Source organism: Meriones unguiculatus, chromosome 7 (genome assembly GCF_030254825.1).
Source record: "Meriones unguiculatus strain TT.TT164.6M chromosome 7, Bangor_MerUng_6.1, whole genome shotgun sequence".
NCBI lineage: Eukaryota > Metazoa > Chordata > Mammalia > Rodentia > Muridae > Meriones > Meriones unguiculatus.
Window position 1 is genome coordinate 5,870,039 of NC_083355.1, and position 23,687 is coordinate 5,893,725.

A 23,687-nucleotide genomic window follows, 5' to 3' on the forward strand; every position below is an offset into this window, starting at 1 on the left:
CGGCTACCTCTCCGCCCTCTTCCAAGATGGCGACGGCGGGGACGCGCCAGGCAAGGACGCTCTAGCCCCGCCACTCGATGTCGCGGAGGGGCGCGGCCGGCCGTGAGGCGGTTCTGAGGCGGTCGAGACGCCCCTGGGCAGCGGCGTGAGGGTGCTCACGCCTCCGCCTTCCTGCGTGGGTCCCTCTGCGCCCGCCCCGGCCCGCCGGTCGCAGCTGTGGTCGTCACGGCTGCGCCCGCGTCCGGCCGTCCCCAAGCCTCGGGCCGGAGGATGCCCAGGAAGCTGCTGCTGCTGCCCCCGCTGTCCGCGTGCTCCGCTGTCCGCGTCCCGCGGGTCCGCCCCGCCGCCTCGCCGGCCATGAACGCCGCCCGCACCGGCTACCGAGTCTTCTCGGCCAACTCCACGGCCGCCTGCACGGAGCTGGCCAAGCGCATCACGGAGTAAGCGCATCCCCGGGGTGGCCCGGCGCCGCTCCCCGCACCCCACCTCCGCGCCCGGGAGCAGAAGCCGCGGGCCTGCTCCTGGAGAACCGAGCGCTCCCATCCCGGGGCCGTGGGGCGCTCTTGACCCCTCAGAGATCCTGCTCTTAGAGTTGCCCTCTTGTTTGACCGTCGCCATGCCCGGCCTCCCTAGCGAGACGTGGGGAGGTCAGGGAGAGGGGAGCCGTGGTTACAAGTATGTAGGAGCAAGCTGTACGAAAAAGAAAAAACATGGCCTTTGCCTAGGGGGGTGTGCTCGTGTGAATGTTAGCTTCTGACTTCGGGGGACCCTGGGGCCCTGAGACGTCTTCCGAAGCTTGCCTCTCTTTACACGGGGTGAGCGACGCGATTTTTTTTTTTTTTTTTTTTTTTAACCTTACTTGCCTGAGCCTGGTGGGAGATAATGGAGATGAATCCCGTAGAGCAGGTCCACCCAGTGACCGGCTGATATCTGTCTACGAAAAAGCCCCTTTTCTCTTTTGGAGAAAACTAGAGCCCGGGAGTAAAGAACCGTGGGACTCCTTTTAAAATAAACTTTTTGGTAATATGTAACAAAATGCATCACTTGTCCTCCCCTTTAATGTTTGTTCATATGTTGCTTAACTTGTTATTCATTGGCCTTTGTTTTCTCTTTATGAGACAAATTCCACCGTGGGCCCCGGCTTACTAAGCAGACCGGACTGGTCTTGAACTCTTAGAGACCTGCCTGCTTCTGTCGTGGAAATACTGGGATTAAAGTTTGCGTTACCACACCCAGCCTTGGATTTTGTTTCCTGAGATAAGATCTCAGTGGCCCAGGCCAGACTAAGTGGTGTGATCTTCTGGCCTTAGGCTCTCTGATTCCAGCATTTGGACTCCAGGCTTAAATGGCTTGACTTTGAACATTTAGTCATTTTCATATTTCAGAAATTTGTAGCTCCACTTGTTTTAAATTTGTAGCTTCACCTGTTTTGTTATCAGTTGGACTTTGAAGTGAGTTTAGGAGAGTACAGGCAAACAGCTCTGCATTCTGGGCCTGGTTTCTATTTCTAATCCCTGATTATTTGTTTTTCTTGTGGGGGCCAACTAGAGTCATTTTAAACATGAGTTTGTTTATATTGGGTCGGATTTATCGTGCGTGACCTTGCCTTGAGAAAGCTCTAGTAGAGGAGGGCACTATCACAGTGGTTTTGCCTTTTTTGTTATGCTAATTCTTCAGAAGGCTATGAAAAGTTTCCTATAATAATAAATATAAATGCATCATCTATTTTATAGGTTGAGTTTGTGGTATCTGACTCGGTGATCTCTTTTCTATTTCTTTCTTTGAGGTAGGGTATTTCTGTGTAGCCCTGGCTCTCCTGGAATTTTCTTTATAAACCAGGCTGGCCTCAAACCCAGAGATCCACCTGCCTCTGCCTCTTCCTCCCAATCGCTGAGATCAAAGGCGTGCGCCTCCACACCAGCTTTTCTTTTCTTTTTCTTAAAGGAAGTTAGGATCTTGCTATATAGTCTTGGCTGGCATGGTACTCACTATGTAGCCCAGGCTGGCCTTCACCTTACAGCAATCTTTATGCCTCAGCTTCCAGAATTCTGGGTTAATTAACTGTATGCCCCTCCCCCTTTTGTTTGTGTAATAGGCGTCTTGGTGCCGAATTGGGGAAATCTGTTGTCTATCAGGAACCCAATGGAGGTAAGTTAAAAGCTGTGTTTTTTGTTTAGGATTTGCTGCTGCTGCAGTAGCATCTTGGGAAAATTAGGCTGCTTGAAACGCTGGACCCTCCCGCTTTGTCTCCCTGGCTCCATCCAGACTTCAAACTCCTGATCAACCTGCTTCTGCATCTCTAGTTATACCACATGGGAGATGGTTCCCTCTTTCTACTCTGTGTGCATCAAGGGATCAATCTCAGGCCATCAGGCTTTATAGCAAGTGCCATCTTGCTGGTTTGGAACCTGTTTTGTAGCTGAGGGTGATTTTGATTTTGAATTCCTTATCTACCTGCTTTATTTAGCCTTCCATGTCCTAGGATTATGGGCATGTACTATCATGCCTAGCTCGATGGCTGACTGCCCCCCCCTTCTTCAGACAGAGTTTTTCTGTGTAGTCTTGTCTGTTCTGAAACTGACTTTATAGACCAAGCTGGCCTCAAACTCAGAGTCCACCTGCCTCTGCCTCCCAAGTGCTGAGATAAAAGGCATGCACTACCATTGCAGGCATTTTTTTTTTTTTAATATGCTTTTGCTTTGTTTCTTTGGCCCCGTTAGAACTCAACTGTCCTGGCCTGGAACTTGGGATCCTTCTTGGCTTAGCCATGTGGCACCATCATGCCTCAAAAGCTGGTACAAGCATATAGTACTCTAATTTCTATTGTTTTATGTGTGTGGTATGCATGTGTGTTGGGAGCATATGTGGAGGTCAGCGGACCGCCTTGGGGAGTCCGTTCTTTTCTTTTGTTGAAGCAGGGTCTCGTCCCGGCTGCTCTGCATGGTCAACAGAGGTGCTGAGGTTATACATAAGAGCCGCTGTGTGACTGAGACCGAGAGACGGCTCGGAGGTTAAGTATGCTGGCTGCTCTTCTAGAGCTCTTGAGTTCAATTCCGAGCAACCACATGGAAGCTCACAACCGTCCATAATGAGATCTGGTGACCTCTTGCAATTTGCAGGCACACAATTGTATACATGATAGATAGATAGGTAGATAGATAGATAGATAGATATCTTAATATCTTAAAAAAGAGAGAGAGAGAGAGAGAGAGAGAGCCAACTGTGTTCGAGTGCATGTGTGTGCATTTAACACAGAGGCTTCCTTTCAAGCATTAGAGGTCTTCCTTAGTCTTTACCTCTCTTTAGATTCTGTGTTGCCCTCTTTGGTGTCTCTGTTTTCCACACTGATGCACATATCCTGTTGTTAGCATGAGTAAAGAAGAGATCTGTAGAATGTTTGGTAAATATGTCTTACTTAGGTCACTGAATGCTAGCATGAACAGTTTGGTACTGGGAATAATGAGTGCAAGTCCTCTTGGGGTGGGGGCAGGTGGAGATGGGAAGATGGCTCAGTCAGTGTTTGCTGTGTGTCTGTAATCTTAGCTCTGGAGGGCAGATACAGGTGATCCCTGGAGCTCACAGGCCAACCAGTGAAGGAGGATTGGAGAGCTGAGTTTAGTGAAAGAAGCTGTCTCAGAATATGCAGTGAAAGTGATTGAGAAGACACTTGATGGTGACGGACAGACAGGGGTAGACATGCACGAGTGTTTCTGGAATCAAGGCATTGGAAATGTTCCAAGTGTCAGCAACCTTCTGTCTAGCCTCTTCTATTCCCTTATTCTTTTCTTGTTGTTTTTCAAGACAGGGTTTCTTTGTGTAGTCTTGGCTGTCCTAGACTCACTTTTGTAGACCAGGCTGGCCTCAAACTCACAGAGATCCACCTGCCTCTGCCTCCCTGAGTGCTGGGATTACAGCTGTGTGCAACCATGCCCAGCTTTGTCCCTTATTTCTATGAAAGTACTTTTTAGGGAGTGATGAGGGACTGGTTCTAGGGACTGAATCCAGGGTCTCACTTGGTGCATACCAGGAAAAGCTCACTGCTGACCTGCCCACTAAAAGGCACGTATTTCCATCTGAGGCTGTCCCCTTCCGCAGGTTGAGTGTACTCTACCTGAAAAGCCGGGACTAGAAGTGTTCCAGATTTAGGAACATTTGCATAGACTGTTGGTTATGAATTTAAATCTGAAATGCTCTAGACTCCAGAACATTGATTGTCATCAGTGCTCTGAAGGTTTCAGGCTTGGAAATACTTTGGATTTCAGATTCTAGACCAAGATGCCTACTCTTATTCTGCCACAAGCCAGAGCATAGTTGTTCAGCAGTCAAACGGGCTCTTGGGAGCTGCTTCCGCCCACTCACCCACCCCCTGGTCTTCAGTTGCATCCAGCACATCAGGAGCTTGCTGACTTAGCAATACAACTTAAGTCAACCTGTGCTTTTCCACTGTCTTCATGTTGCCACTCCTGCACTGCCATAGTTTTCTTCTCACAGTAGCCAGCAACCCCTTCCCCATCCCCTGGCTTTGCTCTCCTGTCATATCTAAGACGAAAACCCAGAGCTCTGTGTGGTTGGCCTTTTTACCTCTGCATCTCTTTCTCATAACCTCCCAAGTGGTCTGAGTGACCACGGCTGCTTGGCAAACAGCCCCTACATCTTCCAGTGCGCTGCTCCCTCACTGTGCTGCCAGCTTCCTGTGAGGCTGCTGTTCTTGCCCTTCTCCTCATGACTTGTCTGTGGCATACTGAGGCTGAGATTGTCTTCATTGGACCCAGCACAGGGCCTGACTTGGGACGCTGCTGCATTTGTTGAAAGGCTAACAGGGATGTTAAGCTTCAGGTTATTTATTTATTCCAGACTCTTTGTTCAGTGTCTGTTTGTGTCTTCATTTTGGTGACAGCTTGGGGGATTTTTTGGATTGTTTGACACATTTGTTGATTTTGTTTTTTTACCCCCAGCCTGATTACTTTATCAGTGTTTTAGTTAAGACTTGGATTATACCAGGTGGGACTGTTTAGATTCCTCTTTATTCCAGCTGTTGTCTGTTTACTATATCATGAGCTGTTTTCTTAAAACTTGAACACTTTTTTTTCCCCCAGAAACAAGAGTTGAAATCAAAGAGTCTGTTCGTGGCCAAGATATTTTCATTATACAGACAATACCCAGGTAAGAGATGCCGCCACCTGGTTTTCTTCCCAGACACTTCTGAGGTGATTGGTTATCTTCTTATGTGACCTTAAGTAGGTTGATTTTTGTTGTTTCAATTCAAATTATGACTTTATTCGGCTTGAGGCAGAAGAAGGATTAGGTCAAGGTCTGCGAGGGCTACAGAACCACTTCCAGCCAGACTGGGCGACTTAGTGAGACCTGCCTCAAAAAGTTAAAGAAATGCCAGACATGGTAGCACACACCACTCATCTAGCACTCAGGAGACAGACAGGCAGGTCTCTGTGAGTTGGAGGCCAGCCTGGTTTACATAGCAAGTTCCAGGCCAGCTAGGGCTGCACAAGACAAAGAGACATTGTCTTGAGAACAAAAAAACAAAACAAACCCCCTTCCTTTTTTTTTAATACATTTATTTATTGTGGGGGATATGCACCACGCACGTGAGGAGAGGAGAGAGCTTGGCGGGGTTCTCTCCTGCTACCATGAGTCGTAGGGATGGATCTAAAGTGTCATCAGGGTTAGCAGATGTCTTTACTCGCTGGGCCTGAAGTGCACTTTAGAAGGAAGAAAGAAAGGGAAATACGTCAGTGGTGGAGTTACTCACTTGAATGTGCAAAGTCTTGGGTTCAGTTCCTAGCCTTGTCCAAAAATTAAGAGAGGACCTGAGGGGCTTGCTGAGAATCCACGGGGAAATGAATTGTGCATTCCTTTACTTTTCCTCCTTTACCAATTGGACAGTGTAACTTAAATTTAGGGAGCACTTTGCAGTCTTATTGAGCATTTGTTACAGGTGTTACAGGCCCAGGACTGTCTTAACAGGTCGCTTCCTATATGCAGTGCCCTTTGTTATTTTTCTTTTGTCTGCTGGGTTTGATGCTGTTCTGTGCATTTTTAAGGAACCTCTTAGCGTGTGTGTTTTGCGTATGTCCCTCATATTGCCTGGTTTTCTAACTGCCTTTGCCAGTCCCCACTAGACAGCTGACTTTGAACTTTGCAGAGTTAGTAACAGCCCACCCAGAGTGTGTTCTTCCATCTCCTCTGCCTGGAAATGTCTTCCCTGAGACACTCACCTAGCTTGTTCGCGCAGGCCTTTGTTCAGACAGCATGTGATTGGAAGCTTTTCTTTTCTTGGGCCTCAGCTTTAAGAGCATGTAATAAGGAAGCACTCTAGGAGGCCCCAGAGTAGCCATGTAGACTCAGTTTATTCTTCAGCAGTGAGCAGAGGGAAGTTTGCAATGAGTGTTGTCATCTTTTTTCTCTCTTAATGTTAGAGTTCCTTAGAAGATAAAAACAATTTTCATGAAACCCTAAGCTCTTAGCAGCTATGTTAGACTCCCTGATTCTGTGGCTCTTGTCTGAGGGTGGAGAACAGAGCCTCAGTATTTCAGTCCCAGAGGGACCAGCTTTTTCACCAGCAGTCCTTTTCCGGATACAGAGGTCTAAGTCCAAAGACAGGACCAGGTGGCAGAGTTGCTTGGCTTCCATGATTAGCTTTGTGATAGAAGAGGGTACATGTCTCAGAAAGGCTTATTGAGGAGAGCTTGGGAACGCTAAGCATGCAGCTACAGTAGAAGCTGGAATTGGAGTTTCTGCTGTAGTTTTCCCTGCTCCAGGAAAACACGTGCTGCCTTCTTTGGGGATGACTATTGTGCCAGCCATGAGCAACTCTTCTGGGTACTTTTGTTCCGTCTATTGATTTTCAGAGTTGTTCTTGAGGCTTGAGGGGAGGAGCTAAGGGTAGAGACCCTGGTGATTTAGGTCCAACATGTGACCTACTAGACTATTCCAATGCATTTATTTTTCTTTCTTTCTTTTTTTTTTTTTTTTTTCTTTTTCAGGACAAAGTTTCTTTGTGTAGCCCAGGCTGTCCTGGAATTCATTCTTTATACCAGGCTGACCTTGAACTCAGAGATCGGCCTGTTCCTGCTTTCTAAGTGCTGGGATTAAAGGTGTGCACTAGTTACCAGTTCTTTTCTTCTTTCTTTTCTTGGTTTCTTGAGACAGGGTTTCTCTTTGTAGTCTGGACTTGTTTTGTAGACCAGGCTGGCCTCAAACTCACAGAGACCCATCTGCCTCTGCCTTCCAGAGTGCCGGGATTAGGTGTGTGCCACTGTGTCCAACAAGACTTTTAATTTGTGTGTTTGTGTGTGGTGACTCACGCCTTCCCCCCAGCACTCAGGAGGCTAAGGCCAGCGGTCTACATAGTGAATTCCAGGACAGTGGAAGTGGGGCCCCGTCTAAAAAAAAACAAAACAAATAACAAACAAAAAAGTGATCCTCCCAATTTCAGGCATGTGCTCCCATACTGACTCAAAAAGTAATTTTGGTTAATATATATATTTAATGTGTTCTTGGATTCGGTTTGCGAGTATTTTGTTGAGTATTTTTGCATCAATTTTCACATGAACTCAGTGGCTTGCTCTTTGATCACCTCCCCTTGAGGGGGGGTGCAGGCTTACCAGGCCACAGAGGAAGACAATGCAACCAGTCCTGATGAGACCTGATAGACTAGGGGAAAAGGACCTCCCCTATCAGTGGACTTGGGGAGGGACATGGGAGGAGATGAGGGAAGGAGGATAGGATTGGGAGGAAACTAGGAAGGGAGCTACAGCTCAGATACAAAGTGAATAAACTGTAATAAAACAATAAAATTTAAAAAAATAAAAAATATATATATTTAAAATCATCACTATTATTAGTTGTTATTTAGAGGTGTTTTTGCTTACATGCATATCTGTGTGCCTAGTGCCCACTGATGCCGGGAGAGGATATTGGATCCCCTGAACTGGAGTTATAGCAGTTGTGAGCTGCTGTGTGGGTCCCCTGGCTCAACTATTAAGCCATCTCTTCAGCCTGAAATTTTTACTGTAGCTCAGGTTGTTCTCTTTCTGTCTTTTTCTTTTGTTTGTTTGTTTTGCCCTGGCTGTCCTGGAACTTTGTAGACCAGGCTGGCCTTGAACTCAGAATGATGGATTGGGTCTTTTTAAAAATATCATGTAGGGGCCAAGATGGCCCAGTGAGAAAAGGTACCTTTTACCAGGCCTGACAGTAGTCTTTAGAACCTGCATACTGTTTCTCTACATGCCTATTATAACATGTACGTGTCTGTTTAAATACACACACATACACACACACACACACAATAAAGATTTAAAAAACTAAGTGGAATCCACTTAGTGCTGTTTGCTGTAGACAATCAGTTGTTGGAGTACTATGTCCCAGGATTTTACAAGTCCAACCAGTTTAACATGTGTATTGATTGTATCTTATTTTCCTATCTCACATTAATTTTTGTTTGTTGAAAATGATGGGGCAGTCAGAGCAGTCTAGTGCAGAATAAATTACTCTAAAGAAAGAAAAACTGTTGGTGAAATAGTTAAGCTTTTCAGTAATGACTATAAGAGACAGCAGAGCAAACTTGAAACATTTTTAACAGACAAAGAAGAGGCCTCCAGCCAAGTCCTCTAAATCCTGCTAGCCACAAAACAACTGCCTGTGTCCAGTGTGTCTGATATCTTAATAGTGGATAAAGCCAGCATGACAAAGGCCCCATTGTCACCGTCCTGACCAGCAGAGGGTAAGGGCTGGAGGATGTTGTATTTTTGTTTTGTCTTTGAGATAGGGTAATAGTGTTGGCTGCCTGGAGCTTGCTATGTAGACTGGGCTGCCCTCAAACTCACAGAAATACACCTTTTTCTGCCTCCTGAGAGCTGGGATTAAAAGTGTGCTGATATCACCATCCTTGGCTGTGGGTATTGAAGTCTTTGGTGTAGGTTACTGGGAAGAGAAAAAAATGGAATGTTAAATCTCTGTAGGAAACTGGTAAATCCTAAAATCAGAATCTCTTGAGTTTGTTACTGTCTGGCCCTTCTTCCCCTGAATGGGCTCTGCAGAATCCACGGCATCAGGCAGTTGTGTATAAAGTGTGCCAAAACAAGGCCAGCTAAAACTGAGTAGCTTTCCTTCCAGACACTGCTTAATTAACTCCACTGGACATGTGTTTTTGGCGCTGAGGTCTGGTGTGAGGCCACACAGTAAATGTGTATAGAATGTGGGATGTGTGGTGTTGAACCTAGGTGCAGCCTTCAGGTGATGTGTATGCATCCAGCTCAACACTCAAGCTCACAAGGCAAATAGAAGTATATAGCTGTATTTCTGGATGAGGAACATTGCTACCAAAATTATGTATGCTGCTTGGGGTAAATGACTATGGCAAGAGTAACCTCAGTGTGTTCTGGCCTTCTGAGCTGCCCATTTGCTATTTGTCCTCAGCCTTACCCAGTGATGAACTCAGGTTGCTCCATAAATAGTTGACTAAAGTTGACTAAAGTTGAACTAAAGTTGACCCAGTGTTAGGAATACCCAGGTGCATTGAAAGTGATTACTTTATGTTGATGGTACAGAAGACTGTCTTCTGACCCTGGGTGGCAGACGCCAGCAGCATTACTTTGGAAACAGGAAGAAGACAAACGCTCCAGCTTACCTCAGAGGAAAGAAATAACGGGCAGGGGAGGGACGGACTTACCCAGGGTCCAGATGCAACACAGGTTGTTGCGATGAGGAGCCCTAAGTCAGTTTTGCCTGGGCTCTGAGAGACCTGCTTTGTTTTGTGTCAGATTGTGGCTGTGTGTGTGCAGGTGCCCTCAGAGCAGACAGCGCAGTGGGTCTTCTGGGGACTTGGGTGCTGGAAACCTCACCAGGGTCTTTCTTCTGCAAGGACAGTACACACTATTACTGCTGAGCCAGAGAGATGGTTTTTGGGTTTTTTGTTGTTGTTGTTTTGGCTTTTGGTTTTTTGAGATAAGGCTGGTGGGAAACTCAGAGATCCATCTGTCTCTACTTCCCGAGTGCTGGGATTAAAGGTGTGCAGTTTTTGAGACAGGGTTTTCTGTAGCCTTGGCTATCCCTGGACTTACTGTTTAGACCAAGCTGGCTTCAAACTCACAGAGAACTGCCTGGCTCTGCCTCTCCAAATTTTGGTATTACAGGCCTGTGCCACCATGTCAGGCTCAGAGAAATGTTTTTTAATCAAAGATTTCTACAGTGGTTATGATATAACCATTACAGATATAAGAAATAGATTGTTAGGGTCTGGAGAGATGGCTCAGAGGTTAAGAGCACTGGCTGCTCTTCCAGAGGTCCTGAGTTCAGTTCACAGCAACACATGGTGGCTCACAGCCATCCATAGTGAAATCTGGTGCCCTCTTCTGGCCTGCATGCAGACAGCGCACTCATGTACATAAAATACATACATAAATAAATAGGTTGTTTTGGGTTGTTGTCACTGTGAGGTGTGCTTGATACTTTATGGGAGTTACAGAGAGCACTCTGCGTCTTTCTCAGCTTGGTACCTGCTTATCTCAGAACTCAGAAAGTTACAGGTCATCTGCTATATGACTACTGAGCCCAGGGTCAAAGATGGGGGGTAGGCTAGTTTCAGGTCCCAAATTATTTATTAGTTATGACTTTGCATCCAGAAAATAGGATGGGAAATCTGGGGAGGGAGCAAGTCCCAGCCAATTGAAAAAATCCCCTCTTTATATGCCTGTGTCCCTTGTTTTCATTCTATTTTGATGGAACCAAAATAGTTGGTAATTTAGGACATGACAAAGAGAGTGGGGATTGAGAAATTACAGGTTAAAAGAAAGAGACAGAAAATTTAGGATAGTTTCAGGTAGGCGATCACTCAGTACTGAAAGCACCAAGTTTAATCCACAGCTCCTTTTTAAAGACAAAGCAAAACAGTTCACCTCAGTACAAGGACGGTCAAACTTGTTTTCAAAGACCACATTCCTGTATGGCAGACATGGTCCAAGGTCTCACAGATAAGTTAAAGAAACTTGGCAAACCGTCCTGCTTTTTTCTGCTTCAAGGCTAACACATGTTCTCACTGGATACTCGTTATAACAAAGCAGCTTCTAGGCAAGCAGCTGTCCACAGCTGGAGAAAGGATTCTTCCCACACTGTTTGTTGTTTGTTTGATTGGGTTTTTTTCCTCTTTCTTTTTTTTTTTTTTTTTTGGAGACAGGGTTTCAACATGTATCCCTGGTTGTCGAGGAACACTCTGTGTAGACCAGGCTGGCCTCCAGCTCACAGAAATCTTTCTCCCTCTGCCTCCCAATGCTGGAATTGAAGTGTGCACACCACGCCTGGCTCAGATTCAGAATTTTATGTTAAAAGCTGCTTTGCTTTCACTAGTCTCTTGAAGTTGTGATGATCTCATTTCTAACAAATACTAGGCAGTACTTTGAGACATGGGAGTTTCATGAATTTAATGTTGAAGAATAAAGCTGTCAGTTAGAGGGAGTCCTTGCAGCTGCTGGATCCCAGAGAGAAGGCTTTCAAGAGAGACAGCCAGCCTGGGTGACACAGTGGGTCCCAAGCCTGCCTGGCCATGTGGAAAGACCCTGTTTCAGGAAGGGAGAAGAGCCCGAGGAATAGCCTGGGCTGTCTTGCAGATTAAATGGCCTCATTTGGCTTTGCTGGGCGATGTGGTGACGCTTTAGTAAGGCAGCCTCCCTCCAACCTGTGTGCTCCAGAGCTGCCCCTGGAGAGCCTGGTGGCCCCACAGAGGTGAGGGCAAGAGCTTGAGATCTTCCAGAAAGGTCTATCACCTCTGCAGAATAGCATCTGATCCACAGGGACTGCCTTCCTCCGATGCTCTCAGACCATGCTTCCTTCTCATCTTTGTTAATTACAGCTAAGGCCTACGACTGAATCCCTGCTGCGAGCCAGCAAGTGTCAAGTAACTATGGTTGCTGACGTGGAAGAGAGTGAGGGATAGAGCTGTGAGTTTAAGTGATCACCACCGAGCAGTATACCTGACCCAGCTCAAAGAGCAGTTACTGCACTTCCCTGAGCGCATGAGGGGCCAGCACAGGCCGTGGGGTGGTGAACCGCTAAGAGGCTGAAGCTGAGGGCTTTCCTGGTTGTTAATACGTAGGTTTTACTCCAAGATACAAGTTTTACTGTTTTAGAGATGTGAATACGGCCGTGATGGAGTTGCTGATTATGGCGTACGCACTGAAGACTGCCTGTGCCAGGAATATCATCGGCGTGATCCCCTACTTCCCCTACAGCAAGCAGAGCAAGATGAGGAAGAGGGGCTCCATCGTGTGCAAGCTCTTGGCGTCCATGCTGGCCAAAGCTGGTGAGTGTGAGTGGAAGCCCTGGGGTCCCAGCATTAGCTGTAGTCTCTCCCACTGCAGGTCAGGTTCCACCTCAGTATCTGGTTTGGGACCTGTCTCTTGACTTGCTGTTCACTAGTGCCATCTTGTTTCCTTTTACATTGTTGGGAAGGGGTACATGAGCTGAGGTATTACATTCGTAGTGTCTGCTCTGTGTCTAGAGGGAAACTGCTTCAGCACCTTCTCCATCTGTTTTTGTTGCGCCACTTTGCCATCATCTTGTCATCTACAGTTTAACTGGCAGGCTTGTCATTCTTGTGACCGCTCAGGCTCCAGGCCTGACGTGTTTGCCTGAGTCAGGTGCATCAGTTGTTCTTGATTTTTCTGTTAGTGTTCTTTACTCCCTGTGTAGAGCAGTGTGTGTTTCCTGGCCTGTGAAATAGGTGGAGTAACCTCAGTGTCTGTCCAGGGACTCAGATGTCCCTGTGCTGACATCTATTAAGAGTTCTTTGCTCTGGGAGATTGGTGACCTCTGAACACCTGCGGTTTATTTATTGATGTCCCTGAGATATTCTTACACATTCTTCCATCACAGAGGGAATCATTGGAAGCCTCAGGGTCTTACACTGTTCTGTGAGTCTCTCACGTTACTTTGCTTCTATTTCTTTTCGAGGTAGCCATAGTCTGGCAATTTGTTTTATATTTTTTGATGAAGGCCCTTCTGTATTATTCCTACTACCACTTGATATATACTCTGTCTTGACTTCTGTCTGACTTCTCTTGACCGCAGTGATGATAGTACAGAAAACATGCCCCTTGCAACTGTGGTTCTTCATCCTTGGCTCCTTGGCTTAGGCTGGATGCTCTTCACTCCATGCTGTTCATTAAGACTAACAGTAGATTTGTGTCCCTAGTTCACAGTGCCCCTGCCTTCGGTTCTCTGGTAGGAAGCAGGAGTTGAGCATCTAGTTTGTGTCCCATGCCACTGTGGCCATTAACTTGTAGGGGAGAACTTTGTAATTTTTTGTTTTAAAATTTCAGGTTTAACTCACATTATCACTATGGATCTTCACCAAAAGGAAATACAAGGCTTTTTCAGCTTTCCCGTGGACAACCTTAGAGCCTCACCTTTCCTGCTTCAGTATATCCAGGAAGAAGTGAGGAGCCACCGGCAGACCTCCCATGTCCTCAAAGAGATGCTATTTAGTTTTTCCCTGGCATCAGATTTCAGTATGGGAAGGCACATCCCAAGAGCTCTCCCTGAGGCTCGGTGCCTGTCGCCAGATAGGCTCAGCGTCTAGTCTCAGGGCCGTGTTTTCAGAGGTGTTAAAAGTATATTTCCTTCTAAGTACTTTTATGCTTATGTTTTCTAGAATGAAAGTTTTAACAGTTCTGTTACCTTGATATATCAGTGTGTTTACAGAGATGAGTTGATGATGATGAAAGTATCCACATGAACGCCAGCACATTTGGTTGTAGTGTGGATTATTAGAAGAAAGTCTTAGACTTGCATCCAGACTTAGGTGGTTTTCTTTTTCTTTTTCTTTTTTTTTCTTTTTCCTTTTTTTTTTTTAATAATGCTTCAGTGTTTTCTTATTTTTCCTCCAAATCTAGATTCCAAATTACAGAAATGCAGTCATTGTAGCTAAGTCTCCTGATGCTGCAAAAAGGTAAATACACCAAGCATTTCTAATCCCCTGTGGCTGTATCTGAAGCCAGAGTTAGTCTGGGAACCCAGGGCTCTCATAAAGTGGCCAGTCAGAGCTCGTGGGTTCGTTTTCCCACCTCGTTGTCACATCTCCTCAGCAGCTTCATCTCTATGCTCCAGACATCATGGGTGCCATCCACACTGTTACTCAGTTTCCTCTGGAAGGAAATGGGATACTTCAAGTTTTCAGGAAAACAGACTGTGAACCCTTTTAGGCAGTGATCTTGTTTGGTTTTTTGCAGACTGTATCATCATGTATCCTAGGCTGCTTTCAGGCTCCTGTCATAGCTGAGGATGACCTGGAAATTCTACCTCTCAAATGCTGCAATTAGAGAACCACTGTACGCTGTTTATGTAGTGCTGGGAATCAAACCCAGAGCCTCGTTAATCCCTGACGAGCTCTACTAACTAAGCCATGTCTCCAGCCTGGCATTGATTCTGAAACATCGTTTTGAACAAAGTTCTGGAAATAACTTTATAGAATATTGGGGAGAGAGGCTGGAGAGATGACACGGAGGTTAAGAGCATGGGCTGCTTTTCCAGAAGACCCTGCTTCAATTCCCAGCACCACATGGAAGCTCACAACTGTGTAACTCCAGTTCCAGGGGATCAGACACCCTCACACAGATGTACACACAAGCAAAACACCAATGCACATTAAAAAAAAAAAATACTGGGGAGAGAAACTGCAGATTATTATCTAGACTCTTAACAGTAGCCCGTGAGGTGTTTTATCTCCCGGCCTGGTTTATAGAAATCATTCTTTGTGTACCCCTTAGAGATTGAATGTGGTCTTGTCTTGTGATTACTAGACTGGCACTTCTAGACATTCTTCCCATCATTGTCACCACTGCCAATCATTGTCTTCCTCACAGGGCTCAGTCCTATGCTGAGAGACTGCGGCTGGGGCTGGCTGTGATCCACGGAGAAGCTCAGTGCACAGAGCTGGACATGGATGATGGTCGACACTCACCCCCCATGGTCAAGAATGCTACCGTCCACCCAGGCCTGGAGCTGCCCTGTAAGATTGGCTCTGTGCCTTTGCTTGTAAATGGAAGACCGTTTTGAATAGTGTGGATGGCTAAGAGTTAGGAGCTTGGTGTGTATAGTAAAGGCAAATAATGGGGTAGGATTTCACAGAAGGAGAGGTAGGTGCTCCAGCACACATTTGCACAGTGTGTGGGACCGAGCTTTTGAGTGTATGCGGTGGTGTGGAGTCCACAGCCTTTGCTTGTCCTTGGTGACATGGGCGCTGGCCATCAGGCACCTCTACCATTTTAGTAGGGTAGCTCCTGAACTGATACCCGACTGACTTGCTGCTCTTACCCCGATGGGCAAGCATTTCCCTTCCACAAACACTGAGTACACTGACACGCATTGTGTAGCAGAGAGGCTTAAGGTGTTTAGTGGGGAGAGATTCTCTTTTTCAAAAGTCTTCCTCTTCGCTCTGCCTCAGAAACAGAGATTAACTGGGAGAAGAAATACATTACAGTTGATTCGGGGCCCCTGGCTCAAGTGCAGGCAGTCTCTTCATCTATTCATTTCTCTTGCTTCACTTTCACCTCTAGTGTTGTGTGTTTTTAATTTTACTTTTTTTTTTTTTTTTTTTTTTTTGAGAATTTTGTAGTTTTAGAGTTTTTGGTACTGGACACTGAATTTAGCTGTAAAAAAAGAGTACAGCTTGAGTCTCCAGATCTAACACTGTTGTAGTATTTTATACGATTTGAGCCTGGGCTGTGGGTCTGAGGCTCCTTTATTCCTAAATACGTCAGTGTGCAAATGAAGCAGTGGGATTCTCACTCAGGACTGCCCCGGAAGGACCGTTATCTAGTCCTCAGGCCTTGTCACTTCACCAGTGTCCGGTGGCACAAGAGAAAAACTTTGTCTTTTTTTGGCCCAGGGCCTACCCTGTGGCTGCACATTGTATTCAGTTGGCATTTCTGTAGCCTTTATTTAATCCAGAATGGCTCCTCCAGTCTTTGTCTCTGATGACCTCGATAAAGTGGAGCAGCACAAGCAAGTTTCTTGTAGACTGTCCATTAATTGGGACTTGTTTATGTCTTTATGCTCAGATTCAAATGTGAGTATTTGGCAGGAGTGCTCCCGGAAACACATGGTGTGTCTCATTGCTGGAGAGGCTGATTTCGTCCTCTTGGTTAAGGTGGTGTCTGGCAGGCTTCCTACCAGGAAAGTTGCTTTTTTTTTTTTGTCAGTAGTGTACTGTAAATTCCCACCTCAAGTCAAAATTAGCCTCTATGGGGAGTTCTCACCTGACCCAGTCATGGTTGCTGACAGATGGTCTCGCCTGCTGGTCTTGAGACACTCTTACTTTGCAGCCTAGGCTGGACTTGAGATTCTACTGCGTCAGCCTCCTAATAAGTGCTAGGATTACTGCATGCAACACCACACCTGGCCTCCTTTTTCCCCAGGGAGGAGGGATGGGGGCGGGGAGCAAGCTCATGCTTGTGTGCTTGCTTGCAGAGGCCAAAAGAGGGTGACAGCTCCCTTGGAGCTGAGGTTGGTTATAGGCATCTGTGAGCACGTAATGTCAGTGCTGGAATCCAAGCTCATGACTGCACAGTAAGCATTTTTAGCACTGACCCGAATTTCCGGCCACTCCCTTTACCCCCACTCTCTTTTCTAAGATGTCGTCCTAAAGTGTTGCCTACCTGATCTTAGATTTTTGAACAGAAGTACACTTGTCTTGACCTCCTACGTAGCTACAAGTTCACACCACCTCACATGACCAAACTAGAGCTGAGTTCTGTTGAGACAGGGCCTTGATGTGTGCCCAGGCTGGCCTGAAATTCTCAATCCTCCTGCCTCCACCTCTTGAGTGCTGGGTCTGTTATCATCTGTCACCATGAACTAATCTGTGCACAGAGCACTCGTGACCGCCCAAATTCAAGAGATCGCCCTGATTCTGATGGGAAATGAAGAAATCTGTATTAAAATAGGACCAGAAAGTGGTCTAAGACTCCAGCTCAGTGGGCTGACTCTTATTTCGAGTGGATGCCAGTGCCTGTGGGTAAGGTCAGCTGACCTGGTTGTTGATGACTGAGCTGTAAATTACCTAGAGTTTTATTGTTTCCTGTCTCCTACCAGAGTTTACTACTGCTCTTAAGAAGTACTTCCCAGGGAGCTGGAGGGATGGCTCAGAGGTTAAGAGCACTAGCTGCTCCTCCAAAGGTCCTGAGTTTAATTTCCAGCACCCACATGGTGGCTCACAGCCATCTATAGTGAGATCTGGTGCCCTCTTCTGGCATGCATCTGTACATGAAGACGTAAAACACCCAAATAAATAAATGTTAAAAAAAAAAAAAAGGTACTTCCCAGTAGTAAAGGTTTCAGGAAGAGTAGGGTATAGGGTACTTAGCTTTTGCGGGGAGATTTTCTTTTTCTTTTTGGTTTTTTTTTTAAAGATTTATCATGTATTGTTTATTATTTATACAGCATTCTGCCTGCTTGCCAGAAGACAATACCAGATCTCACGGTAGATGGTTATGAACTACCGTGTGGTTGCTGGGAACTGAAATCAGGACCTTTGGAGGAACAACCAGTGCTCGTAACCTCTGAGCCATCTCTCCAGCTCCATTGTGGGGAGCTTATATTGTTTGTTGTTTGAAACAGGGTCTCATGTAGCCCAGGCTGGCCTCAAACTGACTATATAATTGAAGGTGACTTTGAATTCCTGCTGCTTCATCTTCCAGAGTACTGGAATCAGGATGGTGTTTGTGCTGCCATGCCCAGTTTTATGTGGTGCTGGGGAATCAAACCAAGGGTGTTAGACTTGCTAGGCAAGCATTCTGCCAGCTGAGTTACATCACCAGCCTTGGTTGATGTGCACTGGTGCCTGGAGAATGGTGTCTCAGCCATATTTTCAGTTTTGAATGACTTAAAAAAAAAAAATATATATATATATATATATATATGGAGCCCAAAACCAAAGCAAACGAAGAAGACAAATCTTTCTTTAAGCATGTACTAATCCAGGGCTACACAAAGTACGCTGCCTTGAAAAACTAAATAAATAAGTGGCAAGCCAGATTAAAAGAATAAATAGCAATTGTTAGATAGACAACAGATAAACAATCAATGTAGCCAGCTAGTTTTCCATGGGAAGTCTGGGACAAAGCAGAGTCTCTCTGGTGCTGTGTCCAAGTAAAAGAACAGAGAGCACGCAGCATTAGATTGGATGCTCACGCCGTCCAGCAGAAATAGATTTTGAGGTATCAGCTTGAATTCAGGTGGAGCGTTCTCTCCATGGCTGGCTTCCTGCATCTCTTTCCCACTGCAGGCGGTTTTATACCATGAGATAGACTAGTGGCCTTTGCAGATGGTTCACCACCTTGCTGTTCTTGAGGGCGCAGTGTTCTTACTCCTAACCTGTTTTTTGTTTGTTTTGTGTTCCCTCCCTATCACACAGTTGGGGGGGTACTTCATCCCCAGACCTTGGAGACTATGTGGATAGGAGCATTCTTGGCTCTGAAATGGTGTAGGGTGAGGACAGCCAGGCTCCCAGAGCTAGCTTTTCAGTGAGTTCAGACCGCATGTGGCAGTTTACCCGTATGGTGTGCAGCACAGTTGCTCTGTTGTACTTGACATGGAATCCAAAACTGGCGTGCTGGGTGAGCACTCTGTGTGTGTTACACGCCAGCTGCTCTCAGGTGGATTTCTCCTTGGTCGGTCCTGTAGCCTGGGATCCTCCGTTTGAGGAGATGATGATCTGTGTAGAGCAAATATGTAAAACTAAGGTTGCAGTGTCTGAATTAGGTTCTTAGAAAGTGAGGCTGGCCACCTCGTGATTGGACCATCTGCCCACGTGGGCTTTAGCAGGGCAGTTGGTCTACATTTGTCAGCTGGCCAGGCCACACTGACAGGCCTGCTTCTCTGCTGCGGGCTCCTCTCTGCTCTTAACATTTTCCCACCTGTGCTGTGCACTGTGGTGGCCTTGACACAGGGATCAGTTCTTCAGGTGTAGCCAGTCTTACCCGAGAGAAAAGGAGAATGTTCAGAATTACCCCATATAGTGATGGAAAGAAAATATCAAATTTACCCTGTATTTAACTTATTATTTTCTGTGCGTGAGGGTTTTGCATATGTCGGTATGTACACCACATGCCAGCCTGGTGCTCTTAGAGATCAAGAGTGAGCAGATTCCACTGGAGCTAGGGTTATGGGTGGTTGTAAACCACAGTGCTGGGGGTGGAAGCCAGGTCCTGGGCAGGAACAACTCCTTCCCCTCTGACTCCTCCCTTTTTATTTTTCCTTACTTAGCTACTAAACAATTTGAAATCACTTTTCCATCTTGCCTCGTGTTTCTGCGAGCTATGTTGCTCCAGCCAGCTCTGACTCTTGAGGGATCTGTTAGGTCGATTAGTCTTTTGTAACTGCCACAAGGTTGTGGTTACATTTATCCAGTTACCCGACTAACTGGGTCTTGTGATTTGTTTTGCTAGTGATGATGGCGAAAGAGAAGCCACCAATAACAGTGGTCGGAGACGTCGGGGGACGAATTGCAATTATAGTGGTATGGTGACCCATCGTTCATGCACAGAGTTGACGCTGCTGGCTCAGTCAGTGTGGGTCTCTGTGGATGTCTGAGGATCCACTGCCCTTCCTTTCTCAGCCTCCTTTAAGAAAGTCCTGGATTTTTTTACATAAGTGAACGGAACTTAATGTATAGCTTACAAATGTAAATTCAACATCATGACCTTCATCTTAGGGGTTCTGGGTCCTTTCATACCAGCTCCCTTGGTCCTCCTTACATGCTGAAGATGAGCCTTTCCAGTTGTCAGCAGTGGGAACAAGTGTCCCAGTGCAGCCTAGCTTTGCATTGGTGTGCTGGCTGCCCTTGCTGCATTAGGTCACAGCAGCAGCAGTTCCTTTATTTCTCTCTTCCTTTCATGTCACCCTCTCTTGGGACAAAGTAATAGCATGCTAGCTGGCTGGAGTTCGAAGGAAGGAAGCTGCCCTGACAGTCATTATGAGGCTTAAGCTGCCACACATACCCGACTAGAGAGCCTCACTGCCGCTGCTGACACTCATCCCACAGGGGCGCCTCTCTTGCTATCCCTTGTTCAGATTTCAGCCAGGCATGTTTTCTCACAGCGCTGAAGAGCCAAGAGGGGTGTGTCGGGTAGAGAGGAGTTGAAACTGCCTCTCCTTGCAGGATGACATTATAGACGACGTGGAGAGCTTTGTAGCTGCTGCAGAGATCCTGAAGGAAAGAGGTGCTTACAAGATCTATGTCATGGCCACACACGGCATCCTGTCTGCTGAAGCCCCCCGGCTGATTGAAGAGTCCTCCATTGATGAGGTCTGTCTGCTTTAAAGGGCTTAGAGCAGTCAGCTTGAGCCCAGGTTGCTGCTGTAGTGACTAAGTATTATGCTGCCTCAGCTCTGGCTGGGTGCATACCTGTGTGACGGTACTTTCTGCTTAGCAGCCTTGCTCAGGCAGATGTGTGGAGGGTTTGCATCAAGGTTTGTTTCAGATCTTCATCTTGAAGTTAGAGTCACATTTGGTACTTCTTCCCTGGGAATTCTTCCCTGATGACAGTTAAGTTTTGAATGGGGCTGGACATTCCTAAGACTTAAGTTCTGAGTCATGCTTGCTCGGTTTCTAAAATCTGCTTTGGCAGATTTTAGAGACAGATTTCATGCTTGTAATTCCAGCATTTGAGAAATGAATTACAGTTGAGCCCCATTCTAGGTTACATATAAGACCCTGGCACACACCTGTAATACCCGAGCGGGGGAGGTAGAGGCAAGCAGATCACTGTGAGTTTGAGGCCAGCCTGGTCTACGAAGGAAGTCCAGGACAGCCAAGGCTATGCAGAGAAACCCTGTCTTGGGGGTTGGGGGGAAGACCCTTTCTCAAAGTGAAAACCAGGGCCATAGCTCAGCGCTGGTGCACTCACCTGGCCTGTGTGACGTGTTCAGCCCCAGCATCACTAAGGAACTGTGGGCATTAAATTAAATGTTGGCTCTGCTTTTTTGAATAGCCGTTCCCTGGCACACATGAGTGACTGACTGTGTATTCTCCATTGCTTTGTAACTAGGTGGTGGTGACGAACACGGTCCCTCACGAGCTTCAGAAACTGCAGTGCCCCAAGATAAAGACCGTGGACATCAGCTTGATTCTTTCTGAGGCAATTCGGAGAATCCATAATGGCGAGTCCATGGCTTACCTCTTCCGGAACATCACAGTCGACGACTAGCATGGAGCTGCCTTGATTCTGGGTCTGCAGCAGTGTGTCAGCCTGGAAATAGGCTGCAGTTAGCAAGTCTCTACAAGCTGGAGGAGGCGCTAAGATAGGCAAGAAGACAGCTAGTGGATACGTGGCTTCATTCCGCATCATCAGCCTTGTTCCTTAATCCTAAGCAGACATTGGAAGTCGTACTGAGGTGGAAGTGGGACGACAGGCAGTCCCCATGCTAACAGTGTTGAGTAGCATCTGCCCTGGGGCAGGCAGCTGAGCTGTTGGACTTGCTCAGGGAGCTGAGTGGCCTGGCACTGTTGTATGCAGTTGTCCTCTCCCTAGACAAGTTCAAGAGAGTCATTTTCAGAAACTGCTGGGCCTACTGCCATTGAACAGTGAATCCATGTCTGCTCTCATTGAGCTAGTCAAATGAGAGAGTAGCACTCTGTCCCTCAGAGCTGTGTTGCTTAGAAGTTGCAAATAAAAGTTTGTCTCTAGTGTCTTCCATCTACTGTGGGGCTCCTTGCTCCCTCCGTCCACTGTGACAAACCCTTTATGTACTATGTGGGAAAGTGTACAAAACAGAGTGGTCAGGGTCCATGGCTGGAATGGACCGCAGATACGTCTCCCGAGGGCTCATATGCAGTTTGATTTGAGCAGTTCTAGAGGTTGGACTGTGGGCCTCCTACACATTAGGCAAGTGATGCTGTTAGTTGCATTGCTTAAGGGACTGCACTCGCCATCACAGTTCAGTCTTCTCTGTCAGGAGGCCTTCTGCAAACAGCAGAGCTCTCTGTATGTTGGAGCCCGCTCCAGTTCAGAGCAGGAGTCAAGAGAGGAGGGCTGTCAGGAAAGGAAGTGGACTGGCTAATGGGCTCTGCTAGACAGGAAGGAGTCTTTTATTCGTATAATTGTATTTCACCACAGGCAAGTTTCCGTCACTCTTTAATCCGTTAATGATGAGGAAGGTTCCAATTCACAATTAGGACTTTGTACACGTTGGTCTTTCCAAGCACACAAACAAGTTGCTTTTTGTTAATGGTCCATGTAGGGAAAAATGAGCAAAGGACTCAGTTAAGATAATTAGCTTGGTGGTAGAGAAAGCTGTAGCCTAGTGGGCAGCTGAGAAACCTCACACAGAGGGGTAGACAGTGGGGGGGGGGGGTTGTGGGGATGTGCGCCTGTTGGTGTGTGGTGCTTTGCTCTAAGAAAGGGACTAGATGCTTGCCAGATGTTTGGCTAGGCTGCCTGGCTGGCCTGTGAGCTCCCAGGATCCACTTCCCTCTGCCCCAGGGCTGGGCTTTCAGGCATGTGTGGCCATGCTTGGCTTCTGGTGTGGCTTTCAAGGATTCAGGCTCAGGTACTCAGGCTTGCATTGCCAGGGCCTTCCCCTCTGAGCATCTTCGTGAGGCTTGGTGTCCATTCTCTGTGTAGCCTTAACTGTCCTGGAACTCACTCCATAGACCAGGCTGGCCTCGAACTCACAGAGATCTGATGGACTCTGCTTTTCAAGTGCTGGGATTAAAGGTGTGCATCATGAGGCTCAGTTTCGCCTTGCTTTGTTTTCCGTATGAGTGTTTTCCCTGTGTGTATTGTCTGTGTGACAGTGTGAATTACCAACAGTTTTGAGCTGGCATGTGGGTGCTAGGAATTGAACCTGGGTCCTCTGCGATTACAGCCAGTGCTCTTAACTGCGGAGCCTTCTCTCCAGCCCATGATGGTTTGTTTTTAACCAGTCAAGTAGATAAGATAACTAGTCCTTCCTGAGTTTGGGGAGTTAGTCAAATGCTTTACCCACAGAAGCATGCGGATCTGAGGTCATCGCTGGCACCTACACAAAAGGCCGGACACGGTAGCACACACTTGTAATTCTAGCACTGGGGAGGCAGAGACAGGCTGGAGCTTGTTGACAGCCAGCCTTGCCTGATTGGCACTCTGCAGGTCCCATGAGACCCTGTCTTAAGCAAAGTAGATGGCTCCAGCACATGAGATCTCTGATCCACAGTTGCAAAACTAAAAATGAAAATTCAGGTGCTGCTCGGTTCTTTTTTTTTCTTTTTTTGTTTCTCTGTGTAGCCTTGGCTGTCCACTTTGTAGACCTGGCTGGCCTCAAACTCTCCGAGATCCGACTATTTCTGCCTCTCACAGTGCTTGTAAATTTTTTAAACTTTTTGATTCTTTGTATGAATTTCACATCATGCACCCAAGTCCATCTCTTCGTATCTGCCCTTCACCCTTGCAACCTCCCCCCAAAATTAAACACAAGCAAACAGCAAAAGCATAGAAAACATCAAGGAAGCTACATCGCGTCCCATAGTATATCCCTCTGTTGGGATAATAGTCTTTGTACACTGTATAAAGCTTGTGTCTGTTAGTCAAGTGCTGATCGCTATGCTGGTGCAGATGATTACAAGCCAGACTTTGACACTGTCATTTTTATGAAGCATCTCCTGTCTCTATCACTTTCTGATTGGTTAAATAAAGAGC

General features: G+C 46.6%; 1 protein-coding gene across 3 annotated transcripts; it reads left to right on the forward strand.

Moving 5' to 3' along the window:
• Positions 1-88: 88 nt before the first annotated feature.
• Prpsap1 (phosphoribosyl pyrophosphate synthetase associated protein 1) lies at positions 89-21,707 on the forward strand. Of its 3 annotated transcripts, XM_060386358.1 has the most exons (11): positions 89-440; positions 2,096-2,148; positions 2,721-2,795; positions 5,097-5,163; positions 12,141-12,313; positions 13,332-13,447; positions 13,905-13,960; positions 14,874-15,019; positions 19,458-19,528; positions 20,171-20,317; positions 21,060-21,707. In XM_060386358.1, the coding sequence occupies exons 1-11, from the start codon at positions 271-273 to the stop codon at positions 21,216-21,218; spliced, it is 1,233 nt and encodes a 410-aa protein (XP_060242341.1). In that variant the 5' UTR covers positions 89-270; the 3' UTR covers positions 21,219-21,707. The 3 variants fall into 3 exon arrangements, with proteins under 3 accessions (XP_060242341.1, XP_021517853.1, XP_060242342.1); XM_021662178.2 differs by lacking the exon at positions 2,721-2,795 and having other exon boundaries at positions 93-440; XM_060386359.1 differs by lacking the exons at positions 89-440; positions 2,721-2,795 and adding an exon at positions 725-815.
• Positions 21,708-23,687: the final 1,980 nt, after the last annotated feature.

Excerpts from the sequence above, each read along its gene's own strand:
- Prpsap1 (XM_060386358.1), top strand. The coding sequence starts at position 271 with ATGCCCAGGAAGCTGCTGCTGCTGCCCCCGCTGTCCGCGTGCTCCGCT. Across the intron at positions 5,164-12,140 it reads ATTATACAGACAATACCCAG|AGATGTGAATACGGCCGTGA; the intron begins GTAAGAGATGCC and ends TTACTGTTTTAG. Across the intron at positions 13,448-13,904 it reads TTCAGTATATCCAGGAAGAA|ATTCCAAATTACAGAAATGC; the intron begins GTGAGGAGCCAC and ends CTCCAAATCTAG.